We start from the raw sequence: 21354 nt of genomic DNA, 5'->3' as shown, positions 1-21354 counted from the left end.
GTATTAAGTAAATAAACTTCATGCATAATTGAAAAAATTAAGTTGTCATGTTCACATAACTTAAGTTTATTACTTAATCGTTTTAAAGCAATGGGTTTCCTTACTTTTTTAAGTTACGTCAACTGATCACTTTTTACAGTGTACCAAAACAGTTTATTATTTTAATTCATAAACGAATTCACAAATGTATTTATTCATTTATTTGTTTGTTTGTCAAAACTTCAGAGTTGCTAACACACTTATTGTTTTCGCAAACCCATGTCATCCCCTTGACATCATTACCACCACACAACAATATCAACAATCCACAACAGCAGACATTAAAAGCTACTTGAAGGTTGATCAAGGCCTGGTTTTATTCCACGACAAATAAATGTTTAACAAACAAACTTTAAGTAAGTTTTTTTCTAGATTTCAGCCAGGCTAGTTAAAAGCCAAAAACGGTCAAACTAAATTAAAATGTTGATTAAATTTCATTATCATCTAATTTGGGACGGATATTTTTTATTAAAACTTTTTTTTTTTTTTTATTCCCATAAATTCGCTGTCTTAATCGCCAAATGCACGACTCCTTCGGCTTAAATTTGGGTTTGGAATCGCTGCATTTGCAACGGTTTTATCTGGGTGTGTGAATTTAAAACGGGTCGTTAATTTCCTCAGTTAGTGGCACGGGTTGTGGGGGGTCAGATGTAAAGCACCAACCCGGCGACAACATCGGGTGCCACATTTTGGTGGTCTCGAACATCCATTGCACCTTTGCGCAACAGCCGCTTCTCCGCCGAGAGGTCCTCGCGGTGCACAAAGGCAGCTTCCGAGAGGGCAGCGTCAGCGCGAGAGGCGAGAGAAACAACCTCCGGACCGCGTCCGACCATCCGAACTCGAAAGCCAGCGTCGTTTTTCCAAAAGGTAAGAACTCTGCGAACACATCTCGGCTGATTTCAACCGCGGGAGTTGCCCACTCGGGCCCGGAATCGTGCAGCGGGCCAGTGTCGTTTCCTATCCTGCGCGAGCGTGGTTGTTCTTAACAGAAAATGGCGTCACCGTTCGTGCTGGCTGTGCGACCGGGGAAAACGCACTTGTTCTGGGCGCTTAAATTCGAGCGAGAGTTGATTCGGACTCGCCACGACTGCCCGCAGAGATAGAGCAAGTCCACGGGCCTACTTGGGAGTGAATATGGCACTTCATAACAAAACACCGAAGAGGAGAGGACGCGTAAAGGCGGAAGGGTCACCAGACCTGTGCGCCAAAGCGGCTTCGGGAAGATGGCACAGCGCCGCAAAGCGCAGCACTTTATCATTCGGACGTGCCTTGTAATCGGGCAAATCCTCTCGAATGTGTTCGGTTTGTCACTGTTTGAGGACGCGATTACATATTGTGTTGGGTTTATGCTCGGAAAGCACTGCAAGTTGGTGGCAACGTCGTCTTTTGTATCAGCCTCTCGCGTCAGCCCGCCTTTACGCCGCACTCACTCCCTGGTAAGCATCGGTCCTTCTCATTTCGCTTTAAAGCTCCATTCTGCACATGGGCTCTCCTTCTCCATCAAGTTAATCTGGCCCATTGTGGTCCGCAATAGAGGAGATTTGGCCTGACAATGTAACCGTGTAAAAGAGATTTACAGAATAATGGAGCGATGCAAATTGCTTCACGAAAACGCTAAATAGCCCGACTATCCGAGAAAACACGGCGATATAACCTGCGCTTACATATTTAAACAGTTTGGCTAAATGAAGTGTGTATGCGCCACGACGTGTCTAAATTGCGCATAGGGGAGAACGCAAACCCAGGCTATTCCAACAGGTTTTCGAACGGCACTAATAGCCACGAATAACGCAAACACACAGTTTTGGATGTTATCTGAGGGATAGTCTCGGATACACTCTCTTTTTTGCTGGTCAGATGCCTCTTTTTAGCCTCTGTGGACTTGGTGATGCTCGTGCAGCCAATGGCTTCGCGCGTTCCCGCACACATGCATCCACAATCTCCCATCATAAGTCAGCCAAACGCGTGAACTGCTGTAAATATGCCCGTCCCCGTCGTCCAAACGTTCATGTGGGATGTTTTTGCTTCGTTTTGGAGAGTGTCACTGCTCAATTTGGGTATCAACTTTTCACGTTGTTCACATTTGGCCCCTTGTGGACCCATGTGTTTTGATGGGTGCTCGTGAACGCGAGTTCGTTTTTAAAGATGGGCCTTTTTCGTAGTTTAAAAGTGGGAATGTATTCTTTAACTATATGTTAAAGCATCGATCTGTAAAATCGTGATATGATGATGTTTTTTGTCTGGTGAGTCTGCTCGCGAGCCTATGTGACAACGTAGCTCTTAACAAGATGTTTCGATTTTTTTTTAAAAAGAGTTTTATTATTTAAAGCGTCATTTAATGACTTTAATGCGTTTTATCTCAAGGCTTCTATAGGGACTGGCAAAGATCGGGTGTCTATTATTTTAAATTATTATTTTTTCCGGTCACGTGGCCAAATGCCTCTGATGCTTTTGGGTGCTGATGGTCATTTCAACACGTTCTCGGTTGTTATGCTTGTACTCGCACGCGGATATCGCGCTTTAGTGTTTATTGGTAATTCTTCAATTGTTATGAAGTTTGCAAAGTTCTTATTCGGGCACGAGCACACCCTGATACTAAGATGTGCACGCGTCTTATTGATTTGATACCCACAATACGACTCGTACCGACAACACGTGCCTTCCATCAGCCGAATAGCGCTATATTAAAGCGTGGTGGTGGTATTATAAAGCATAATTATGTTCATTTGTGTAGTTGCCAACGGACACGTGTTCTTTCGTGCACCGCTCGCGACTTCCTGCCTCGCGAATGTTTGGGCAGGACACTGGCAGTGCGGTCAGGTGTATGTCCTTCAGAATCACAACACAACAGATTATACATTTCATTTGTGCAAGTATGAGCTCTTTTGGAACGAAAAACAACGGTACATACCGAAGCTCATCAATAAACATTTTAACATGGTACCATGACAATAAATAAATAGTTTACATGAAAAGTCAAGCACTTGTCAGGCCACACGGCTGTTTAAGTGAACTGCAACTTTTGAACTGAAATATAACTATGAAATGTATAGTTTGCTTAAGCCAAAATATGTTAGTAAATGTTGTTTTTCATTACATAAAATCATAATAGCTACATTTTATGGGTTCTCCATAGCTATTTTTATGAAATGTTTAACCCTGTGGTAACATAATGTAGTAAGTTACTATGGTATTTTGCCACAAGCTATATTGAACATTATACATTTTTGTAAGCGCAGTGGATGCTAACATTGAGATTATTTGGTATTTCCTCTCTGATATGTGTATAGTTGTCGGTTTTGTAAAAGTTTCGGTAATCTACATTTCATATCAGTTTAGACACATTTTTCTAACATACAAGTTCATGTGGACATGATTTTGTAAAGGGGGCTTTAATATATTAATATTTAAAAGCTCTGGGATTAAGAATGCAATCTCATTTCAGTTTGTCCCGTTGTCACACATCATTCTTTCCATTACATCTGGGCAATTAAGATGTTTGTTTGATGCATGGCGGACATTTCCATAATTCATATTGTTTTGTCCTTTTTAGCACATAACCGTTATGCCTCATCTTGACATTTATTTCCTTGGTAAATGTGCAGTGAAAGGTCTTCATCATCACACGATCATCACAGCGACAGTAATGTCTGTTTGTCTTTGTATCTGCGTAACTCCAAACAAGCAAACTTGTCTAATTCGGTGTATATCCGGTTTTTGAATTTTAACTCGTGCTACTTTATGCTTCTGCTGGAGAACTTGTTGCCGTTTTGGGAGGCATGTGGGAATTAAGTTATTCCGCCATCAAAAGCACTCAAAAGAAATCACTCCACTGATTAACTTTTTGATTTGTCTTTTAAGTTCATAAAGGATGGAGGCTACTAACAGTGAAGATCAGGGAAGCCTGACCAGTGACAAATGCTGCCAGACTGAGACTCTTCAGGCCTGCAGTTGCCAAACAACAGAAACCCATCAAGAGCCTTGTGGCAAAAATCCAGGTAGGAACTCTGCACCTTAAAGTCAACATGAAATCAAAACTGACCCTGTTTCCTTTTTAAATACACATTCCTGCTTTTATTGTGCACGATTTGTCAGTGCAAGTTAATCCAAAGGTGGAAACAAAAGTTTCCTTTTAGGCTGACGTTCCAAATCGCTCTTATTTTTGGCTGCGTTCTGGTATGCAACGCCCACTTTTTAATATCCAATCAATTCCAAATGGTTAAAATCAAATCTCGACTACATTTTTTTTCTTGTTGAATCCTGTTGCATTCTAAAGTACATCACATTACAGGAGTAAAATTAACTGAGAAGGCTGGTTTCATGTAGACTTTCAGGGTTTGAAATGTATTTAACAATAATTTTATTGATAATTCGAGGTCATGTTATTCCCTCTTGGTGATATCTGTGCATAATCGAAGTTAGTTGCCAACCCACATGCATTGTGAAATCAAGATTTATGCCTTCTCTACACATTTATTGCAAAGATCTATCAATGTAGTTCGATTTAAATGCAATGTCTTTTGGCGACTGGGTTGTTAATGTAGAACAATCACATTCCAATGTGTTTACCACATATTTCCATAATTATCGATGCTGGAATAAGATTTCTTTCTCAGCGGGTTGTTATTTGTGTTCTACAGTCCTGCTAATTTCAGTGACCTGGAGTTGTTGTCTTTAAAGTAATTTATGACCATAAATAAAGACTGAGAGAGTCACGTATACTGGCTGATAGTGAGATACACAGTCGAATCTTTCCTGCTGAAAAGAATCAGGATGGGCTTTTGATGCAAAAATTTTGTAGTTTCCCCTCTAATTATTCAGAGCTGCTGACTTGAGGTGTAATCACAAGTGAATATGAATGAACGAATGGCCATGAATTAGCCACCCGTTCAACTAAATGGAATAAATGCAGTGTTTAAGAGTCTCAAATATTCTAGAAGCAAATGCTGTTTATAAGTTTCCCTTTATTTAAAGGTACACTAATCAACCTTTGTCCCTCTAGCATTTAAAAAAACAAATCAGAACTACATGCATTTTGCAGAAGAACATTGTTTTGGTTGTGCTTCGGCTCTGCGTGACTCTGCGGATGAATATGATTATCCTTCTGTTCATAAAACATTCACTACAAGGCTTAAGAGATGTAACCAGTTTAGATAGAAAGGATCTCAAGGCGTCTAGCTGAAGACATTCCCTATACCCATTAATGGATGCGGTACCTCCATTTAAATAAATTCCAGCGCTACAGCAATCATAATGAAATGACCCTTCACAATAGATAATGATGTACAATAAACACTGTTACATATGGAAGTTTATCTGTTCGAGAAAATGCCTTACTCTCCTGTTGAGTAATAAATCCCTCAGTTCTCGCCATCTCCAGAAAGTCGAACTAATGTTGATTCTTGTTTTATTACGAGCTCTGTCGCGTTCTCTTTTTGCGAGCAGACTCTCCTCTGTTCAGCGTTTCTTTAAAATGGGTGATTCCACAGAGGTTCGAGATTTTGCTGCTCCATGTAAATCTTTCTCGCTCTTTGTGACAACTAACCTTTGCCACTCCAACTCTATACACACTTCAAACTTTTCTCTATTTACGGATATGAGGAGACTCACATGGGTGGGTGACGTATGTACGCAATTTCCCTCGAAAACTATCCCGCCTGATCTAAAATAAAAACACTTATAATAGGCTTACCATCATTTTGAACAAATTTAAACCTGCATCTAGGGGTTGGACAGACTCTGTGCAACAACTAGTCGACTTTAATGCTCTACTATGACGCTTTAAAGGGTTAGTTCACCCAAAAATGACAATTCTGTCATTAATTTCTTACCCTCATGTCGTTGGACACCCGTAAGACCTTTGTTCAGCTTCGGAACACAAATTAAGATATTTTAGTTGAAAGCCGATGGCTCAGAAAGGCCTCCATTGGCAGCAATGTAATTTGCACTCACAAGACTCATAAAAGGTACTAAGGACGTCGTTACAAAGTCCATCTCACTACAGTGGTTCTACAATAATGTTATGAAGCAACGGGAATATATTTTGTGCGCAACAAGTTCTTGTCGTCCGCCTGGGTCTTTGACGTGAACTCATGCTTGAGAATATGACGTAGAGCCGGCGTTCTGACACATGACCTGGAATCAAGGAGCTTGGTTTACAAGCAGAGGAAGACGCGTCGTATCTAAGCTGTTGAATTCTACATTGATCGTGCTTTAGGTTCTGGCGTAGTGGTCAAAAATGGGGCTAAAGTGTGCATTTTCTGGATGCCCGAACCGTGAAAAACTAACAAGTGCACGTAAAAGTGCCTTATAAAAGCCACAAAATGAAAGTCATATTCTCGCGCATGCGTCGTGGTGCTTCGGGAGTTCACGTCAAAGGCCCAGGTGGAAGACAAGAACTTGTTGCGCACACAAACTATTCCCATCGCTTCATACAATTATTGTAGAACCACTGTAGTGAGATGGAGTTTGTAACGACGTCTTTAGTACCTTTTATGGGTCTTGAGAGTGTAAAGTACATTGCTGCCAATGGAGGCCTTTCTTAGCCATAGGATTTCAAATAAAATATCTACTAGTTGCTGACCATGGCCTATAGAGGGCGCAACAGGATAAGACATTTTTGAAGTCCACTTTTACACTCCGTTTCCAAACCGTTTTAAAAGACAAATAAATGCATACTCAGTGCATGTTTGATTATACCATCTGGATGTACACGTAAGTTAATTGCCGTTCTAAACTAATGCGCTGCTGCATTGTAACGCACACACATACAGACAGTAGCTCACGCGCACAGAATCATTCAGTAGTGCAGAAAGTATTTTCAACACTGTTCTGTGATATATCAATAAAATAGAAAAAGTTCTAGCATATATTTCTTAGGGACACACCAAACCGACACCAAAGAACTAGCGCTGATGAAAGCCGACTGTGTTGTCGCCTCGCGTCGGGGGAAAAAACAGCACATAAACACACCAGAAGGACTACAGGCGACTGTCAGATTTAGAACGAGCAAAAATCTGTGAGAAATATAATGACCCAAAGACAAAATAGCTGATAAAAATAAGCTGTTATGTACTGTATAAGCCGTGCCATATGCCATAGCTGTGAACAAGAAAACCCACCTTCGAGTCTCAGCTCGAGGTTCAGGCTTATTTGTTTGTTAATGACGTCATCAGCGACTAGTCGACGTCAACTTAACTTTCATCACATAAATGTTGACTTTAAAAAAAATCTAAAGTCGTTCAACCCTTTACTAACTTTTTTAGTTTCACTTTGACACAACAAATGTATTCTAGTACAATTTCCCTGCTAATGCCCTGTGAAATGTGGAACGTATTTTAATATATTTAAATGAAAAAAGTATGTTGGCAAACTGTAGACAGGTGGTTTTAAATAGCCTGTTTAATTAATGTAATATTCTCATGTGTTCTCGTAGTTAATGAAATGTGCTCCATAACTTTCAGACACCTGGTGTCAGATGAGCAGGTGTAATTTACACATCCTCAAAAGTCCCTGCAGATTATACTGGCGACTCTTTAGTTGGTAGACATCCATGGGAAGAAAATAACAGGAAGTCAAAATAACTACTATCAATGCACTGAAGAGTTGCCTTAAGGAGCAATGATAGAGTCATGCAGGTGTACAAAAGAATGATGGAGTGTGGCAAACCAAAAGATGCTTGTGTCCGTGGGGAAATGGATCTACTATTGTCCTGGCCTCGGGTCTGGCCTTCAGTCTTTGTTGGACATGTCTCTGCTAACTAAACACTGAGTAGTTTCATCTAGAGGTTTTTTTAAAAGACAGAAACTCTGCTGGTTAATTTGAAAGTCGTAAAGCAAAGATGCCATACATAGATTGATTGCTATTATGTACTACGGAATTATATACAATTAGTTAGAGCAAATGGAAACTAATAGAATAGAATAAAGCTGTTTTTCTTCTATTGCCTTTACATAATAATCAGGGCTTGACATTAACACCTACCAACCCGCCAAATGCGGGTGTATTTCAGCAGTGGCGATAACGCAGTCACTCCTACTAGCCATCTGAAACGCTTCCTATGCTCATTTTCTGCTGAGTAGATACACGATACCAGCTGTGCTTTCTCGCTTTCTCATCTCTCCGACAGCGAGTTGACACACAAACCCGCCTCTCCTCACTCACTCGTTTCACTTGCTCCGGATGAATATTGTTGGTGGTACAGGGCTTAAATTTTAGCATGTGTTTGTGCGTATTTTGCATAATTTTACTAATTCCCGCAGGTTTTATGCTCACTCCCAAAATCACTTCTCATTGCATTTAAAGGGATAGTTCACCCAAAAATGAAAATTAGCCCATGAATTACTCACCCTCAAGTCATCCTAGGTGTATTTGACATTCTTCTTTCAGACTAATAAAATCTGAGTTATATTAAAAAAGTCCTGGCTCTTCCAAGCTTTATAATAGCAGTAGTCTTTGAAGTCCATAAAAAATGCACCTGTCCATCGAATAACGTGCTCCACACGGCTCTGGGGTGTTAATAAAGGCCTTCTGAAGTGAATCGATGCGTTTTTGTAAGAAAAATATCCATATTTAAAACTTTATAAAGTAAAGTTTCGGCCGATCACCTTCCGTATTCAATTTATGGAAAAAGTGTTGAAAGTGCCTCTGCCGATCAAAGGCTTCCGTTACCAGTTACGCTCGTCAGACGTCGCGTACGCATCTTGAATTGCGAGAAGGCACTTTCAACACTTTTCCCCGGAAGGCGATCGGCTGAAGCTTTACTTTATAAAGTTTTAAAGAGCACCTATCATGGCATTTAAAATGTTCCAAATATTGTTTTAGAAGTCCCCAACAACAGTTTTGCATGCATGCAATGACAAAAAAGACTTTAGTTTTCTTATAATATGCATTTATTTTTACCTGTTTAGACAGCGATTCTCAAATGATTCCTTTAGTGATTCACTTTTCAAAACCCCACCTTTACGTGACGCTAATCTGCAGTGATTGGTCCGATGACCCAGTCAGTTGTGATTGGTATAGTCTGTGCAGATATTTTCGGAAACTGAACGCCCATCAAAGTCTTATAGTGACAGTAATTTGTTAATATGTGTCAGGAGTTATGAATATGAAAACCGCGTCGGTACCGTTTGATTGTAATATGAGCCTCAGCTGATCTCATTCATAAAAAAACTCCTCTATTCTCCTCACGAAGACTCGCGACAAATCAACATCCCTCAGGGCTTTTAGTTCAAAAGTGTGCAGATGAGGAGACATATTGATAGATTCTCATATGACTGTGTCAAATTTCTAAACAGAGGAGTATTTTTTATTCAATACTTCCTCAAAATGCGCAGATATAGTCTAATCATGAGCGATTGAGTCTCTTATGTGTTGTTTTCAATTCATCCTGGCAGCCGGAGGGCGCTCTGTGCACATGTAGTCCATATGGTACAGACAGACGAAGAAGAACCATGTGCCATAATAGAAGTCCATAATAAAAGCTTCCTGAGATCGCGAAACATGCAAATAGAGACATTTGACGATTAAATAAACACACAATCGCGACAATGTATGGTTTGTCTTCAAGCCACTTAGTCTTCAAATGCTCATCCTTGGGCAGATGAAAAAAGTTTGCTTTTGAGTCGTACTTCAGAACACAGCGTCTCGTGGCCATGATGTTTTCTAGTTTTCACTGGCGTCTTGGAGCGCAATAAGTGGGCGTATCGTATTCAAATAACTTGACAAGTTGACGTCATCTAGTCAGAGAAAAAGCTTCGGTCTTCTAACGATTCTTAAAAATGACTCAGAGTCGACTCTTACTTTTGAAAGAAAATAACTATATATACGGTGCACTGTCATATTTCAAAACTTTGCGGGATGTTTTTGTTCACTTAGATCTATGTTACACACTACATGAAAGGTACATTTCAAAATTCCATGATAGGTGCACTTTAAATATGGATATTTTTCTTACACAAACGCATCGATTCCAGGACTTCTTTAATATAATTCCGATTTTATTCGTCTGAAAGAAGAATGTCATATACCCCTAGAATGACTTAAGGTGAGTAAATCATGGGCTAATTTTCATTTTTGGGTGAACTATCCCTTTAAACAGTCAAATACACAAAATAATGTCAATGCCAGTCTTGGCGAGTATTCACATAAGCACAGTCAGTTATGTCTTAAAGGGATAGTTCACCCAAAAATGAAAATTAGCCCATGATTTACTCACCCTCAAGCCATCCTAGGTGTAAATGACTTTTTTTCAGACAAATACAACCAGAGTTATATTAAAAATGGCTCTTCCAAGCATTATAATGGCAGTGAATGGCAAAATTTTAAGCCCAAAAAAGTGCATCCATCCATTATAAATGTAATCCACACGGCTCCGGGGGGTTAATAAAGGCCTTCTGAAGTGAATCGTTGGGTTTTTGTTAGAAAAATATCCATATTTAAAATATCCATGTTGTTTTTTTTTTATAACGTAAAAAATTTAGCTTCCGGCGGACCGCCTTCCATATTCAACTTACGGAAAAAGTCGATGTGACAATGACGTCGGACGCAGTAAGTGTTTTGAACTGCGAGAGGTGTTACACTTTCTTCCGCCGGAAGCTATATATTTTACTATATAAAGTTTTAAATATGCATTTTTCTTACACAAACCCATTGCTTCACTTCAGAAGGACTTTATTAACCCCCCGGAGCCGTGTGGATTACTTTTACAATGGATGGATGCACTTTTTGGGCTTCAAATTTTGCCATTTACTGCGATTATAATGCTTGGATAAGTAAGGACATTTTTAATATAACTCTGATTGTATTTGTCTGAAAGAAGACTGTCTCATAAACCTGGGATGGCTTGAGGGTGAGTAAATCACAGGGTCATTTTCATTTTTGGGAGAACTATCCCTTTAAGTGATTGTAAACACCTGAGAAAGAAAATGCATGTGTAATAGTATAATGGATCCGTGCATCAGGTCGTAAAGTGACAGCAGCCTAATATACCTGCTGCCAAGTTATGAGATATCAAAAATATCTATATGGCAGTTTGTCCCAATGGTATCAATGTCAAAATTGTGGCCAGTGAAAATGTTGAGTGGCTAGTAACTTTGGAAAACCACTGTAAAAATAAAAGTAAAATAATACTTTTTCTTGTACCTTTGCAATAATCATAGTCAGAATACAATTATATAAGCAGTGAGTTAATTCCTATAATTATTATCCATGGTCTGTATGTATGTAGTCCATCCTTCTGTCATGCACTAAAGTTGGTGTTATGTGTAGGTGAGCAAAATCACATGTGGGATTAGAGTTACATTTGGCTTTTATTCAAAATAAAATGCAAATGAATGGCAGAAATGCAGGAGGGCACAGTAGTTCCACGGGCACGTGTGCAGGCAGTCACCGCCTTTTTGTTTGAATTAGCTGTAGCGCACTTAACCAGCTACCATGTGGTGTCTTACCCCACCCTTAGCCCTTAGTCCCTACAACAGGTTTAAACCCTTTGCTGTCCCCATACCTGAATGGTGGAACTTCAAGTGAAGACTATTGTGGACACATGTTTTACATAAAGTATAATCTAAAATGTCCCTTTCACTGTTTTCTGTTTTAGTGCATTCGATTGAGCCTGGTGATCCACCCCTGCTTCAAAAGCAGCTCCAGACATCCAAGTCAGGAATTCTTCAAATCATTGAGTGTTTTCGCTCAGGTACTTCAATCCCGGAACTTTGATCATTCAGTAAATGCATGTCATGAAGACCTCTTTTATTCACCAGGCACGACACATTTTGCCAGCACCAAGACATTTTCTGTCCTTACTGAAAGTGAAATGCTATGCAAAGAAACAAAGTTGAGACCTATGTTGAATGATATTTCCCTCTATTATACTTTTTTTATATACATTTTTTTATACAATGGGTGTTTTCCATACATTGATTTATTTGTGGCTTCTCATAAGTAAGTAAACTTCTCATTATAACATAAAAGGTCTTAAATGTTGTGTTTTGCACCATTGCTTTCAAACAAACTAAAAATTGAAAGTGCGAGAATGCTGTGTGACCTTATCAAAAGTCTGTCTGCGCTGTGCAAAGAGAAGTGCGCACTTCGCTCACACGATCAGCACATGATCAGCTCTGTGGGTTCGATTCTCAATGCCGTTCAATTTGCACACTGAAATACGGGTTGGAGCTCTTAATTTTTATCTCTCAAAGGGCACCAGATTGATGAATTTAAAGGGATAGTTCACCCAAAAATGAAAATTAGCCCATGATTTACTCACCCTCAAGTCATCCTAGGTGTATATGACTTTCTTCTTTTAGACAAATACAATCAGAGTTATATTAAAAAAGTCCTGGCTCTTCCCAGCTTCATAATGGCATTGACTCGATGGGTCGTTTTTGAAGTCCATAAAAGTGCTTCTTTCCATCATAAAACTGCTCCACACGGCTCCAGTGGGTTAATAAAGGCCTTCTGAAGCGATGTGGCACGTTTGCGTAAGAAAAATATCCATATTTAAAACTTAATAGACTAAAATAACTAGCTTCCGACGGTCAGCAGTACGCCATGCCCCCGGACCCCCCTAGAGGGACTGAGGTCCACCCATCACAGTTTCACAAAATCCTGTGGGAAACACTGCATGCATGTGTGTTTTCTCATTGCCTCATGATAATTGCTTGCTTTCAACATGTGCTGTTATTGCAGGTACAACTCAACTCAAACACATGCTGTTGAAGGAGGTTGACACCATATTTGAGTGCAAAATCTGTCGAAGTCTGTTCCGTGGTCTACCAAATCTGGTCACTCACAAGGAGCTCTACTGCTTTTCCCGACAACCTCAGTCAGATGGTTTGTACATCCATTTAAGTGCTCTGACTGTTAAAGTGTTTAAAAGCCTGCATAATTTTTTTTCTTCTGCAGAACACAAAAGGAATATATTTTATAGAATGTTTCAACTGTTTAAGTCAATTGGGGTCCAAACACATTGGACCCAATTGACTTCTTTTAATCAAAAACACCTTTTTCAAAATATCTTCTCTTTGTGTTCCACAAAAGAAAGAAATTCTCTGAATGGGCAAGATCCATTCATGTTTTAGGGCCCTATGATTTCCACCATGTAGAAAACGGAATTGCGGAATCCAGTCATAAAAACGGAGTTTACTGTATAACGCGGAATTTCACGGAATTTGTAAAATGTTTGATGAATAAATAAACAGCAGTTCATTACACTTTAATCAAATCACGATATAGACTAGTCTGTGAATATTAAACCCCAAAAAGACTATTTAAATACACACTGAAGCATGCGTGACGCACGCAATGTTTTCAGCCTCTGCCGCCTCACTGTATGAGGACATGAATGCATGAAGTTCATCAGCATTTTACCTTTTCTTTTGAGAAAATCATGTCGTCATATCATAAACGCACAGAAACTCAAAGGTCTTCACGGCAACCCGTCAAAATAAAAGTTTGGTTTAACTTGACAGAAATATATTACTGTTACAATTATTCGTCCCTGTTTTAATTTTAACATTAAAGCTCATTGTGGAGTTGTTTGCCCAAAACAATTGTTTAATTTCATATGATTAAAAGATAAATTAAATTAATATTTTATGAATTCATTTGATTACCAGAAAATACACAACACAGAATTTGTGGGGGAAAAACATTTAATAGAAAATTATTTGTTTTTATGAATTCAATTATTTAGACATGCCTTTTGATTATTAGAATTTAATTGAACTTCTAAAATGGAATCCAGAAAATTTAAAACAGAAAAAAACTGGATTTGGTAAAAATAAAACGGAATTTGAGAAAACAAAAACATATTTCTGCTTTTATTTGTTAAACTTTTAATAAATTGTTGTTAATCGTTTCATCATTTCAATTAATTAGACATGATTTTTGATTACAGATTTTTTTTATTTAATCATTAAAATGGAGTCCAAAAAAATGTTAACGGAAAAAACGGTATTTGGAAATAAAAATAAAATAAAAACGGACTTTGGGACAAAATCAAACAGATTTCCTAGGGCCCTAATGTTTTCTTCAAACGATGTGAAAATGTTCCAATTGGGCCCATGAATATAATAGTATTTATTAATACGATTAATATTTTGTGATGTTATTACTTTCTGTAGAGCCTTCACAAGGTGGGCAGAGTCAAGCCATCAAAGAACTTCTTCAAGCCATCTATCCACAGAAAGAACAAGAAAAACATGTAATTCAGCTGGAGGCCATTGAGACCAACCCCAATGCAATGTTTCAACAAGTGGCGCTAGTGGAAATTCAGGACACGCCAGAAACCCCAGCCCCTACCCCCGAGACGGTGATCCCAGTACCCGAGAAGAAAAATCGCCGCAAATCTATTTTGGCACCCAAAAAGGTCCAACAGTCAGATTATGAGGATGAGATGGAAACTGAACCTGAAGAACCACCTGCTAAAGAAGGTCAGAGCTGCGAAGAGCAAATAAAGGTTGAGCCAGTAGAAGGGGAGGAAGAAGAAGAGGAGAGTGCCGCCTCTGAGATAAAAGAGATGAGGATCTCTTGCTGTCTCTGTGGAAAAGACTTTAGCTCCAGACGCAGCGTGCGACGCCACTGCCGAAAAATGCATTGGCAGCGGATGGAGGAGTTGCGCAAATTTACAGAGACGCGCACTGTTCCCACCAGCCTGCTGTCTATGGTGAAGGACAGGCATCCTGTTGAACCACCACCTTCTCCAGGAAAGAGCTGCCCAGTGTGCAAAAAGTCCTTTGCCACTAAAGCCAATGTCCGTCGCCACTTTGACGAGGTCCACCGTGGCTTGAAGCGGGATTTGATCACACCAGAGATTGCCACAAGACCAGGCCAGCCTCTTCTACTTGACACTCAACCTCCTTCTCCAGAGAAGGCTCCAAGCTCTCCTCTCAAGCCAGAAAAGCCAAAGTACAACCTGACAAATTGTCGCTGCAAGTTGTGCAAACGCAAGTACAGCTCCCAACTAATGCTTAGGCGGCACATGCGGATCGTTCATAAGATGCCCATTCTAGAAAACAGCTCTCAAAAGGCCAAATCAAAGCACGAGAGAAAAGATAAGGTTTATGCAAAGAAAGAGTCTCTTTCTAAAGTGTCGGAGGAAGAGGGAAACCACGGCGTGAGTTTTGACTTTAAGAGGATCTACTGCTGGTTGTGTAAACGTCAGTTCAGTACTAGTCAGAACCTGGGCAAGCACATTGCCGAGCTGCACACCGATGGAAATGACAGCATCTACATAAAGTTTTACCGCTGCCCCATCTGCAGATACGAGTCACGGCGGAAGCGCGACGTCATCCGCCATATCACAGTGGTGCACAAGAAGTCGTCCCGTTATCTGGCTAAGGTTATGCCTGCCTTGGAGAACCAGGCTGTGAAGAAACCAGCCGATGCAATCTTGAACAACACAAGCAAGAAAACAAATTCAAAAGAAGAGGGTAGCGGGAAGCATAAAATACAAGACCCACCAGAATCCCCTAACAGTCGTCAACAAGATCCTCTCATATCTCCCAAAACAAAAAAACAAGAATCCCCAACATCCCCTAACACTCGAAAGCATTCTGCTCTCACGTCGCTCAACACGGGCAAACTCGAGTCTCCGCTCACACCAAATAGACAAGACAAGAACCTTCAAACAGCCAAGAACCCGCATGTCACTCGCAGTCATAATGTTATCAAGGGGGCACCCATCACCAGAAGCCAGGAGACCTGCACTGAGGTTAGGGTAACAAAAAACTTTTCCCTCCACGCATGCGATATGTGTGGCCGGGCATTTGCCAAAAAGGTCTACCTTGAGACACACAGGCGGAGACACAGAACTGCCATCGCAAGTGGGGACAAATTACAAGGAAGAAGCACTCGATCAAAGGCCCTCATTTGGTAGGTTGCTGCTTTGTTATGCCATTCAACAAGCACTTTAAAGCCCTAAGCCTAAGCATTAGACTTCAGGCTGTAACTCTTCCCACTCCGTTTGCATTCTGGACAAGAATGGTATTGAGTAGTGTTTGAAGGTGTTTAAGCAATTAGACTTGAAAAATTCTCCTGACAATAAAAAAGGTGGGGAAAAATTTCCATAGACTTAGATTGCAAAAGAAACATGAGCCATATATAGGGACTAGAATGTCATAAGCCCCGTTTCCACTGAAATTACAAAGGACAATTTGTCCCAGCTACTTTTTCCCCCCAAGACCTGTTGCTGTCTGCGTTTCCATCGCTGTCTAAAGTACCGTGAAGATTAGTCCAGTGACGTAGGACTGTGCTCGACTTTCCAGTTCCCACTGGATTTAGTCCTTGTTTATATAAGCGTAATAAATCCTGAACCTCGTCGTCGGTCCATCTGTTGTATTTTTTAAACTCCATTGTTGAGTCAAATAGCAAACAACTCTTACTGCAGGCACCGCACAGACTTTTAAAAATGGTGGTTGAAATAAAATGCTGCGTTGAGTCAACCAATCAAAAGCTGTGCGAACCCAACCCCCAAAAGTTCCTGAACTTTGAAAAAGTACTACCTCATGAGCAGGGACTTTTTGAGAGGGAAAGTTTTATACAGAACTTAATTTAGACCCTGGTCCCTGCGATCGAAACACACCGAGTACCACCCCAAAGTCCCTAGTAAAGTCCGCTGCTATAGAGAATTGAGTCTTGCACCCGTAAGTAACCATCTAGCAAATCCCAAGTAAGAACACCCTAGCACAGGGGTGTCCAATCCTGCTCCTGGAGTGCCAATGTCTTGCAGAGTTTAGCTCCAGCCAGGCCCAAAACACTTGCATGGAAGTTTCTATTAATCCCGAAGTCCGTGATTTAGCTGGTTCAGGTGTGCATTTATGATTGGAGCTAAACTCCAGGATAGGGACCCTACCGGAGCAGGATTGGACACCTCTGCTTTAGTGTAATGGCGGCGTTTTGTACTGAGAAGCATCACTACATTTTCTTCTGAAAATGTAAAATACAAAATGCTGTCTGTAACAAGTTACAGAGTACCATAGCTTGTATTTAACACAGTGTAATACTTTGTAAATATTTTACCCAGCCATCTTACGTACTCCTGAGAAAGCATTACTCAGTGCTCCAAAAATAGTGATCTTAGACTGTTGAATAAGATGAAAGACTTTGTCTAAGAAGGTACAATCCCTTATAATTGGATGCAAGGTTTCAAACCGATGTACGCTTTCATGCCTTAAAGGGATGGTTCACCCAATAATGAAAATTCTGTCATCATTTACTCTCCCTTAAGTTGTTACAAACCTGTATGAGTTTGAGTGTATAGAAATTCAGAATTACTAGAAATGTACATGTAAGCGAGTTTGAGCTAAACTCTGCAAACTCTGCAACTCTTAAAAATGGTTGACATTAAAATGCTGTGTGAACTCAACCAATCATGTTCAGCGCCCAAGTCCCACCCCCTCGCGAGCAGAGACTTTCTGAGGGGGACATTTTTACCTGGAACTTCATTTAGACCCTGGTCCCTGCGGTCGAAACACACCAAGTACCACCCCAAAGTCCCTAGTACCTGGGGAACGTTCCAGTGCTGAAAACGTGACTTTAGTCTTAATATTTGGTTTAAAGCAGAGTTCTTCAAATGCAGCCCTGTACTGCAGAGTTTAGCTCCAACCATAATCAAAGATTAGGGCAAGAATTACTAGAAATTCAAAATTACTAGAAATGTACATGTAAGCGAGTGTGAGCTAAACTCTGCAGGGCAGATCTGAGGAACCCTGTTTTAACTCTAAATATTAGGAACTTGCCTTAGAAAGCACCTCTAATAAAAGACAAGAATTGACGTCCTATGCAGTCTTAGAAACACAAAATCTTGTGCAATGGCCGATGGTTTGATTCTGTTCAGCATCTCATCTATTATGGACTTTGTTCCAAACCTGTATTTGTTCCTTTGTTCTGTTGAACACAAAAAGAAGATCTTTTGAAGAATGTTGGTAACCAGACAGTTGACGGTAGCCAATGATTTCCATGGTAGGAATAACAATACTATGGAAGTCAATGGCTACCGTCAACTGTCTGGTTACCAACATTCAAACAAAGGAACTAATACAGGTTTGGAACAAAGCCCATAATAGATGAGATGCTGAACAGAATCAAACAATCGGCCATTTCTTAAAGATTTTGTGTTTCCAAGACTGCATAGGACGTCAATTCTTGTCTTTTATTAGAGGTGCTTTCTAAGGCAAGTTCCTAATATTTAGAGTTAAAACAGGGTTCCTTAGATCTGCCCTGCAGAGTTTAGCTCAAACTCGCTTACATGTACATTTCTAGTAATTCTGAATTTCTAGTAATTCTTGCCCTAATCTTTGATTATGGTTGGAGCTAAACTCTGCAGTACAGGGCTGCATTTGAAGAACTCTGCTTTAAACCAAATATTAAGACTAAAGTCACGTTTTCACCACTGGAACGTTCCCCAGGTACTAGGGACTTTGGGGTGGTACTTGGTGTGTTTCGACCACAGGGACCAGGGTCTAAATGAAGTTCCAGGTAAAAATGTCCCCCTCAGAAAGTCTCTGCTCGCGAGGGGGTGGGACTTGGGCGCTGAACATGATTGGTTGAGTTCACACAGCATGTATGTCAACCATTTTTAAAAGTCTGACGCAGTGCGTCCAGTAAGAGTTCTTTGCTATTCGAATCAACAATGGAGTTTAAAAAAATGCAAAAGATGGGCCGGCAACGAGGTTCAGGCTTTACTAAGCTCATATGCAGAGGATGAAATCCAGCGGGAACTGGAGTCGAGCACAAGCCTAAGTTACCGGACAAATTTGCCTAATCTTCTCAGTACTTTAGACCGCAATGGAAACGCAGACTGCAACAGGTCCGGAGGAAAAAAAGTTCCTGGGAAAAAAGTCCCTAGGACAAATTGTTCCGGGTAATTTCGGTGGAAATGCGGCTTAAGTTGGACAAGTAAGCAACCACCCGGAACCACCCTAGCTTTATGAAAGTATTTCATGGGCGAGAGCGCTGAGGTACACTTGGGTTTCATTTCTTAAACTTTTAAGCGGTTTCAAAGGATCCAAATTGGGCACATTTGGTTTCTTTTTTTTGTTATCCAAGCCACTGTTGCCGCAGTGCTTATTTTTCCCTCATTACATGCTCAGACAAATCATCTAAGGTCACTTAGATAGGAATTACTCCCTAATTTGAATGCATGGGTGCAGACAGTATCTGAGAGGGATTCCCCATCGTCTGCTCTCTATAATAGATATGTAGATGTGTTGAACTTTTACACATTTTGACCTGACCTTTTAAACTTCTGGGGGCCTCCAGTGGTTTTGCTGACAGAATAGTGATGCTCGAAGTTTTTGTTAATGTCCATTCCCTTTAAAGTGATAGTTCACCTACAAATGGAAATTAATATAATTTGTTCAAATTCTTGTTGTTCCAAACCTATAATCTCTATAAAGGATGTAGAAGGAAAGAAAGTCGTACAGGTGTGGGACGACATGACAGAACCTTCATTGTTAGATGAATTAACATCTTCAAACCTATAGAAAGTTCACACGCTTTTCCCTTTTAAATCATTCCTATTATTCACTTTAAATAGTTATGTTATATATTTAATGAGGAATTACATATTTTGATTCTCACTTTTCCTTTCTTTCTGTCCATTTAGACTTTTTTTTTTCTCAGAATACGTAGCACATTTGCACTGGATTCCATGGATGGCTTTATCTCCATGCGAAAGAAGAGGAAGGAATATGGACTTGTGGGGTAGAAAACAAACCTTTGCATAATGGGATTGAGTCGAGAAAGAAGTGCACCAAAAATGTTGTTCCAGCTTTTTACCCTGGAGGGCGCTGTAGTAAAAGAAATGGTATCCGGTCTTCATTTGATTTTGAATGAGTTTTGACTGATTACTGGTGTTGGCTAAATGTTTTAAGTACACAACTCTCAAAATGAATTTCGATTAATTTGTTAACGGATTATACCACTATTTTTTTTGTATTCTCTCTGACGGTTTAAAAATACACAGAATGTTTCATAAATGGACAATGGACAATGGACTGAGTGTAAAATACATAGGAGGTTGATCTGTATATGAACAGCATGTCTCTAACTAATGTTAAATATTCATAAGTAGGTAAGTTAATGTAGTTCTGCTTCATATTTCCCTGCCATGTGTTCACCTCTCTAATCAACTATGGATTGAAATGCTGCTAATTTGTTAGAAATGTACTTATATTTCTTCTACCCTTTAAAGTCGAAGCCTACATATTAAGCTGCTCAGGATGTGTCTTAAATGAGAGCCCCCCTTTTTTTTAACAGCTTAAACTTTGTTTGTCTTTAACAAAAGGTTGCAACTGTGACTAAAACGAAATAGAATTCTACTGTATTTGTTTAGTTTGGTAGCCTACTAATGACTAAAGAAAATAATTTTCAAGTTTTAGTAGATGGCTCTCATCGTTGCTTTCAAGTATAAATAGGTATAATGAAGCTTTTGAGTAAGTAAATTGCAAGTACAATTCCTTTTAGTTGGGGTGCATGCAGAATGCTATGAACCGTTTGTTTATGTGTATAATAGGGCTTTTTCCAAACCCCATAGATCTATTCTGATGCACACTCCTTTTTATTTGCAAAATCCTGATATATCCTTGCTTGCAGTAGGATTTTTTTGTTCAAATAAAGATGATAAACACATTCTTTGTCAACGTTTTAATATACTATCCTATATATGTATATGAACTTCACTAGACCCCGGAAGGTGTGCTGTGGTATCTGGCACCAAGATGTTAGCAGCTGATCCTTTAAGTCCTGTAAGTTGCGAAGTGGGACCTCCATGGATTAGACTCGATGCTCGATTGGATTGAGAGATCCTGGGAATTTGGAGACCAAGTCAATACCTCAAACTCAATGTGCTCCTCAAACTCATTCCTGAACCAGCCACCAGGGAATAACATTTCCATGCAACAATGTTTAGGAAGCTGGTACATTTCAAAGTAACATCCACATGGATGGTGGGACCCAAGGTATCCCAGCAGATTTGCAATTTGAGCTACAGTAGCTCGTCTGTTTGATCGGATCGCACGGTCCATCCTTCGCTCCCCACGTGCATCAATGACCCTTGGCCGCCAATGACCCTGTCGCCCGGTCACCACTGTTCCTTCCTTAGATCACTTTTGATAGATACTGACCACTGCAGACCGGGAACACCCCACAAGAGCTGCAGTTTTGGAGATGCTCTGACCCAGTCGTCTAGGGTCAATGACATGATATGCATAATTTTGTGTCCAAGTGCATTATTTCCTTTAAAAATAATTAGATAAATGCATGACATGTATAACTTTATTCTATAAAACCTATTAAGTTTTAATTCATTTAGTGCAT

The 21354-nt window shown here is 40.0% G+C and overlaps 1 protein-coding gene across 5 annotated transcripts; it reads left to right on the top strand.

The window, feature by feature from the left end:
* Positions 1 to 716: 716 nt before the first annotated feature.
* On the top strand, positions 717 to 20668 carry znf800a (zinc finger protein 800a; the record flags this gene model as incomplete). 5 transcript variants are annotated; one of them, XM_079809062.1, is made up of 6 exons in its annotated part: positions 717 to 906; positions 3901 to 4037; positions 11636 to 11731; positions 12724 to 12867; positions 14160 to 15909; positions 19643 to 20668. In XM_079809062.1, coding segments are annotated over exons 2-6 (2118 nt in total). In that variant the 5' UTR covers positions 717 to 906; positions 3901 to 3910. The 5 variants fall into 5 exon arrangements, with proteins under 5 accessions (XP_079665188.1, XP_079665186.1, XP_079665189.1 ...); XM_079809063.1 differs by lacking the exon at positions 717 to 906 and adding an exon at positions 1018 to 1475; XM_079809060.1 differs by lacking the exon at positions 19643 to 20668 and having other exon boundaries at positions 14160 to 15913.
* Positions 20669 to 21354: the final 686 nt, after the last annotated feature.

This window comes from Gobio gobio (genome assembly GCF_949357685.1).
Source record: "Gobio gobio genome assembly, chromosome: 25".
Taxonomy (NCBI): domain Eukaryota; kingdom Metazoa; phylum Chordata; class Actinopteri; order Cypriniformes; family Gobionidae; genus Gobio; species Gobio gobio.
This window is presented reverse-complemented; position numbering and strand designations above follow the sequence as displayed.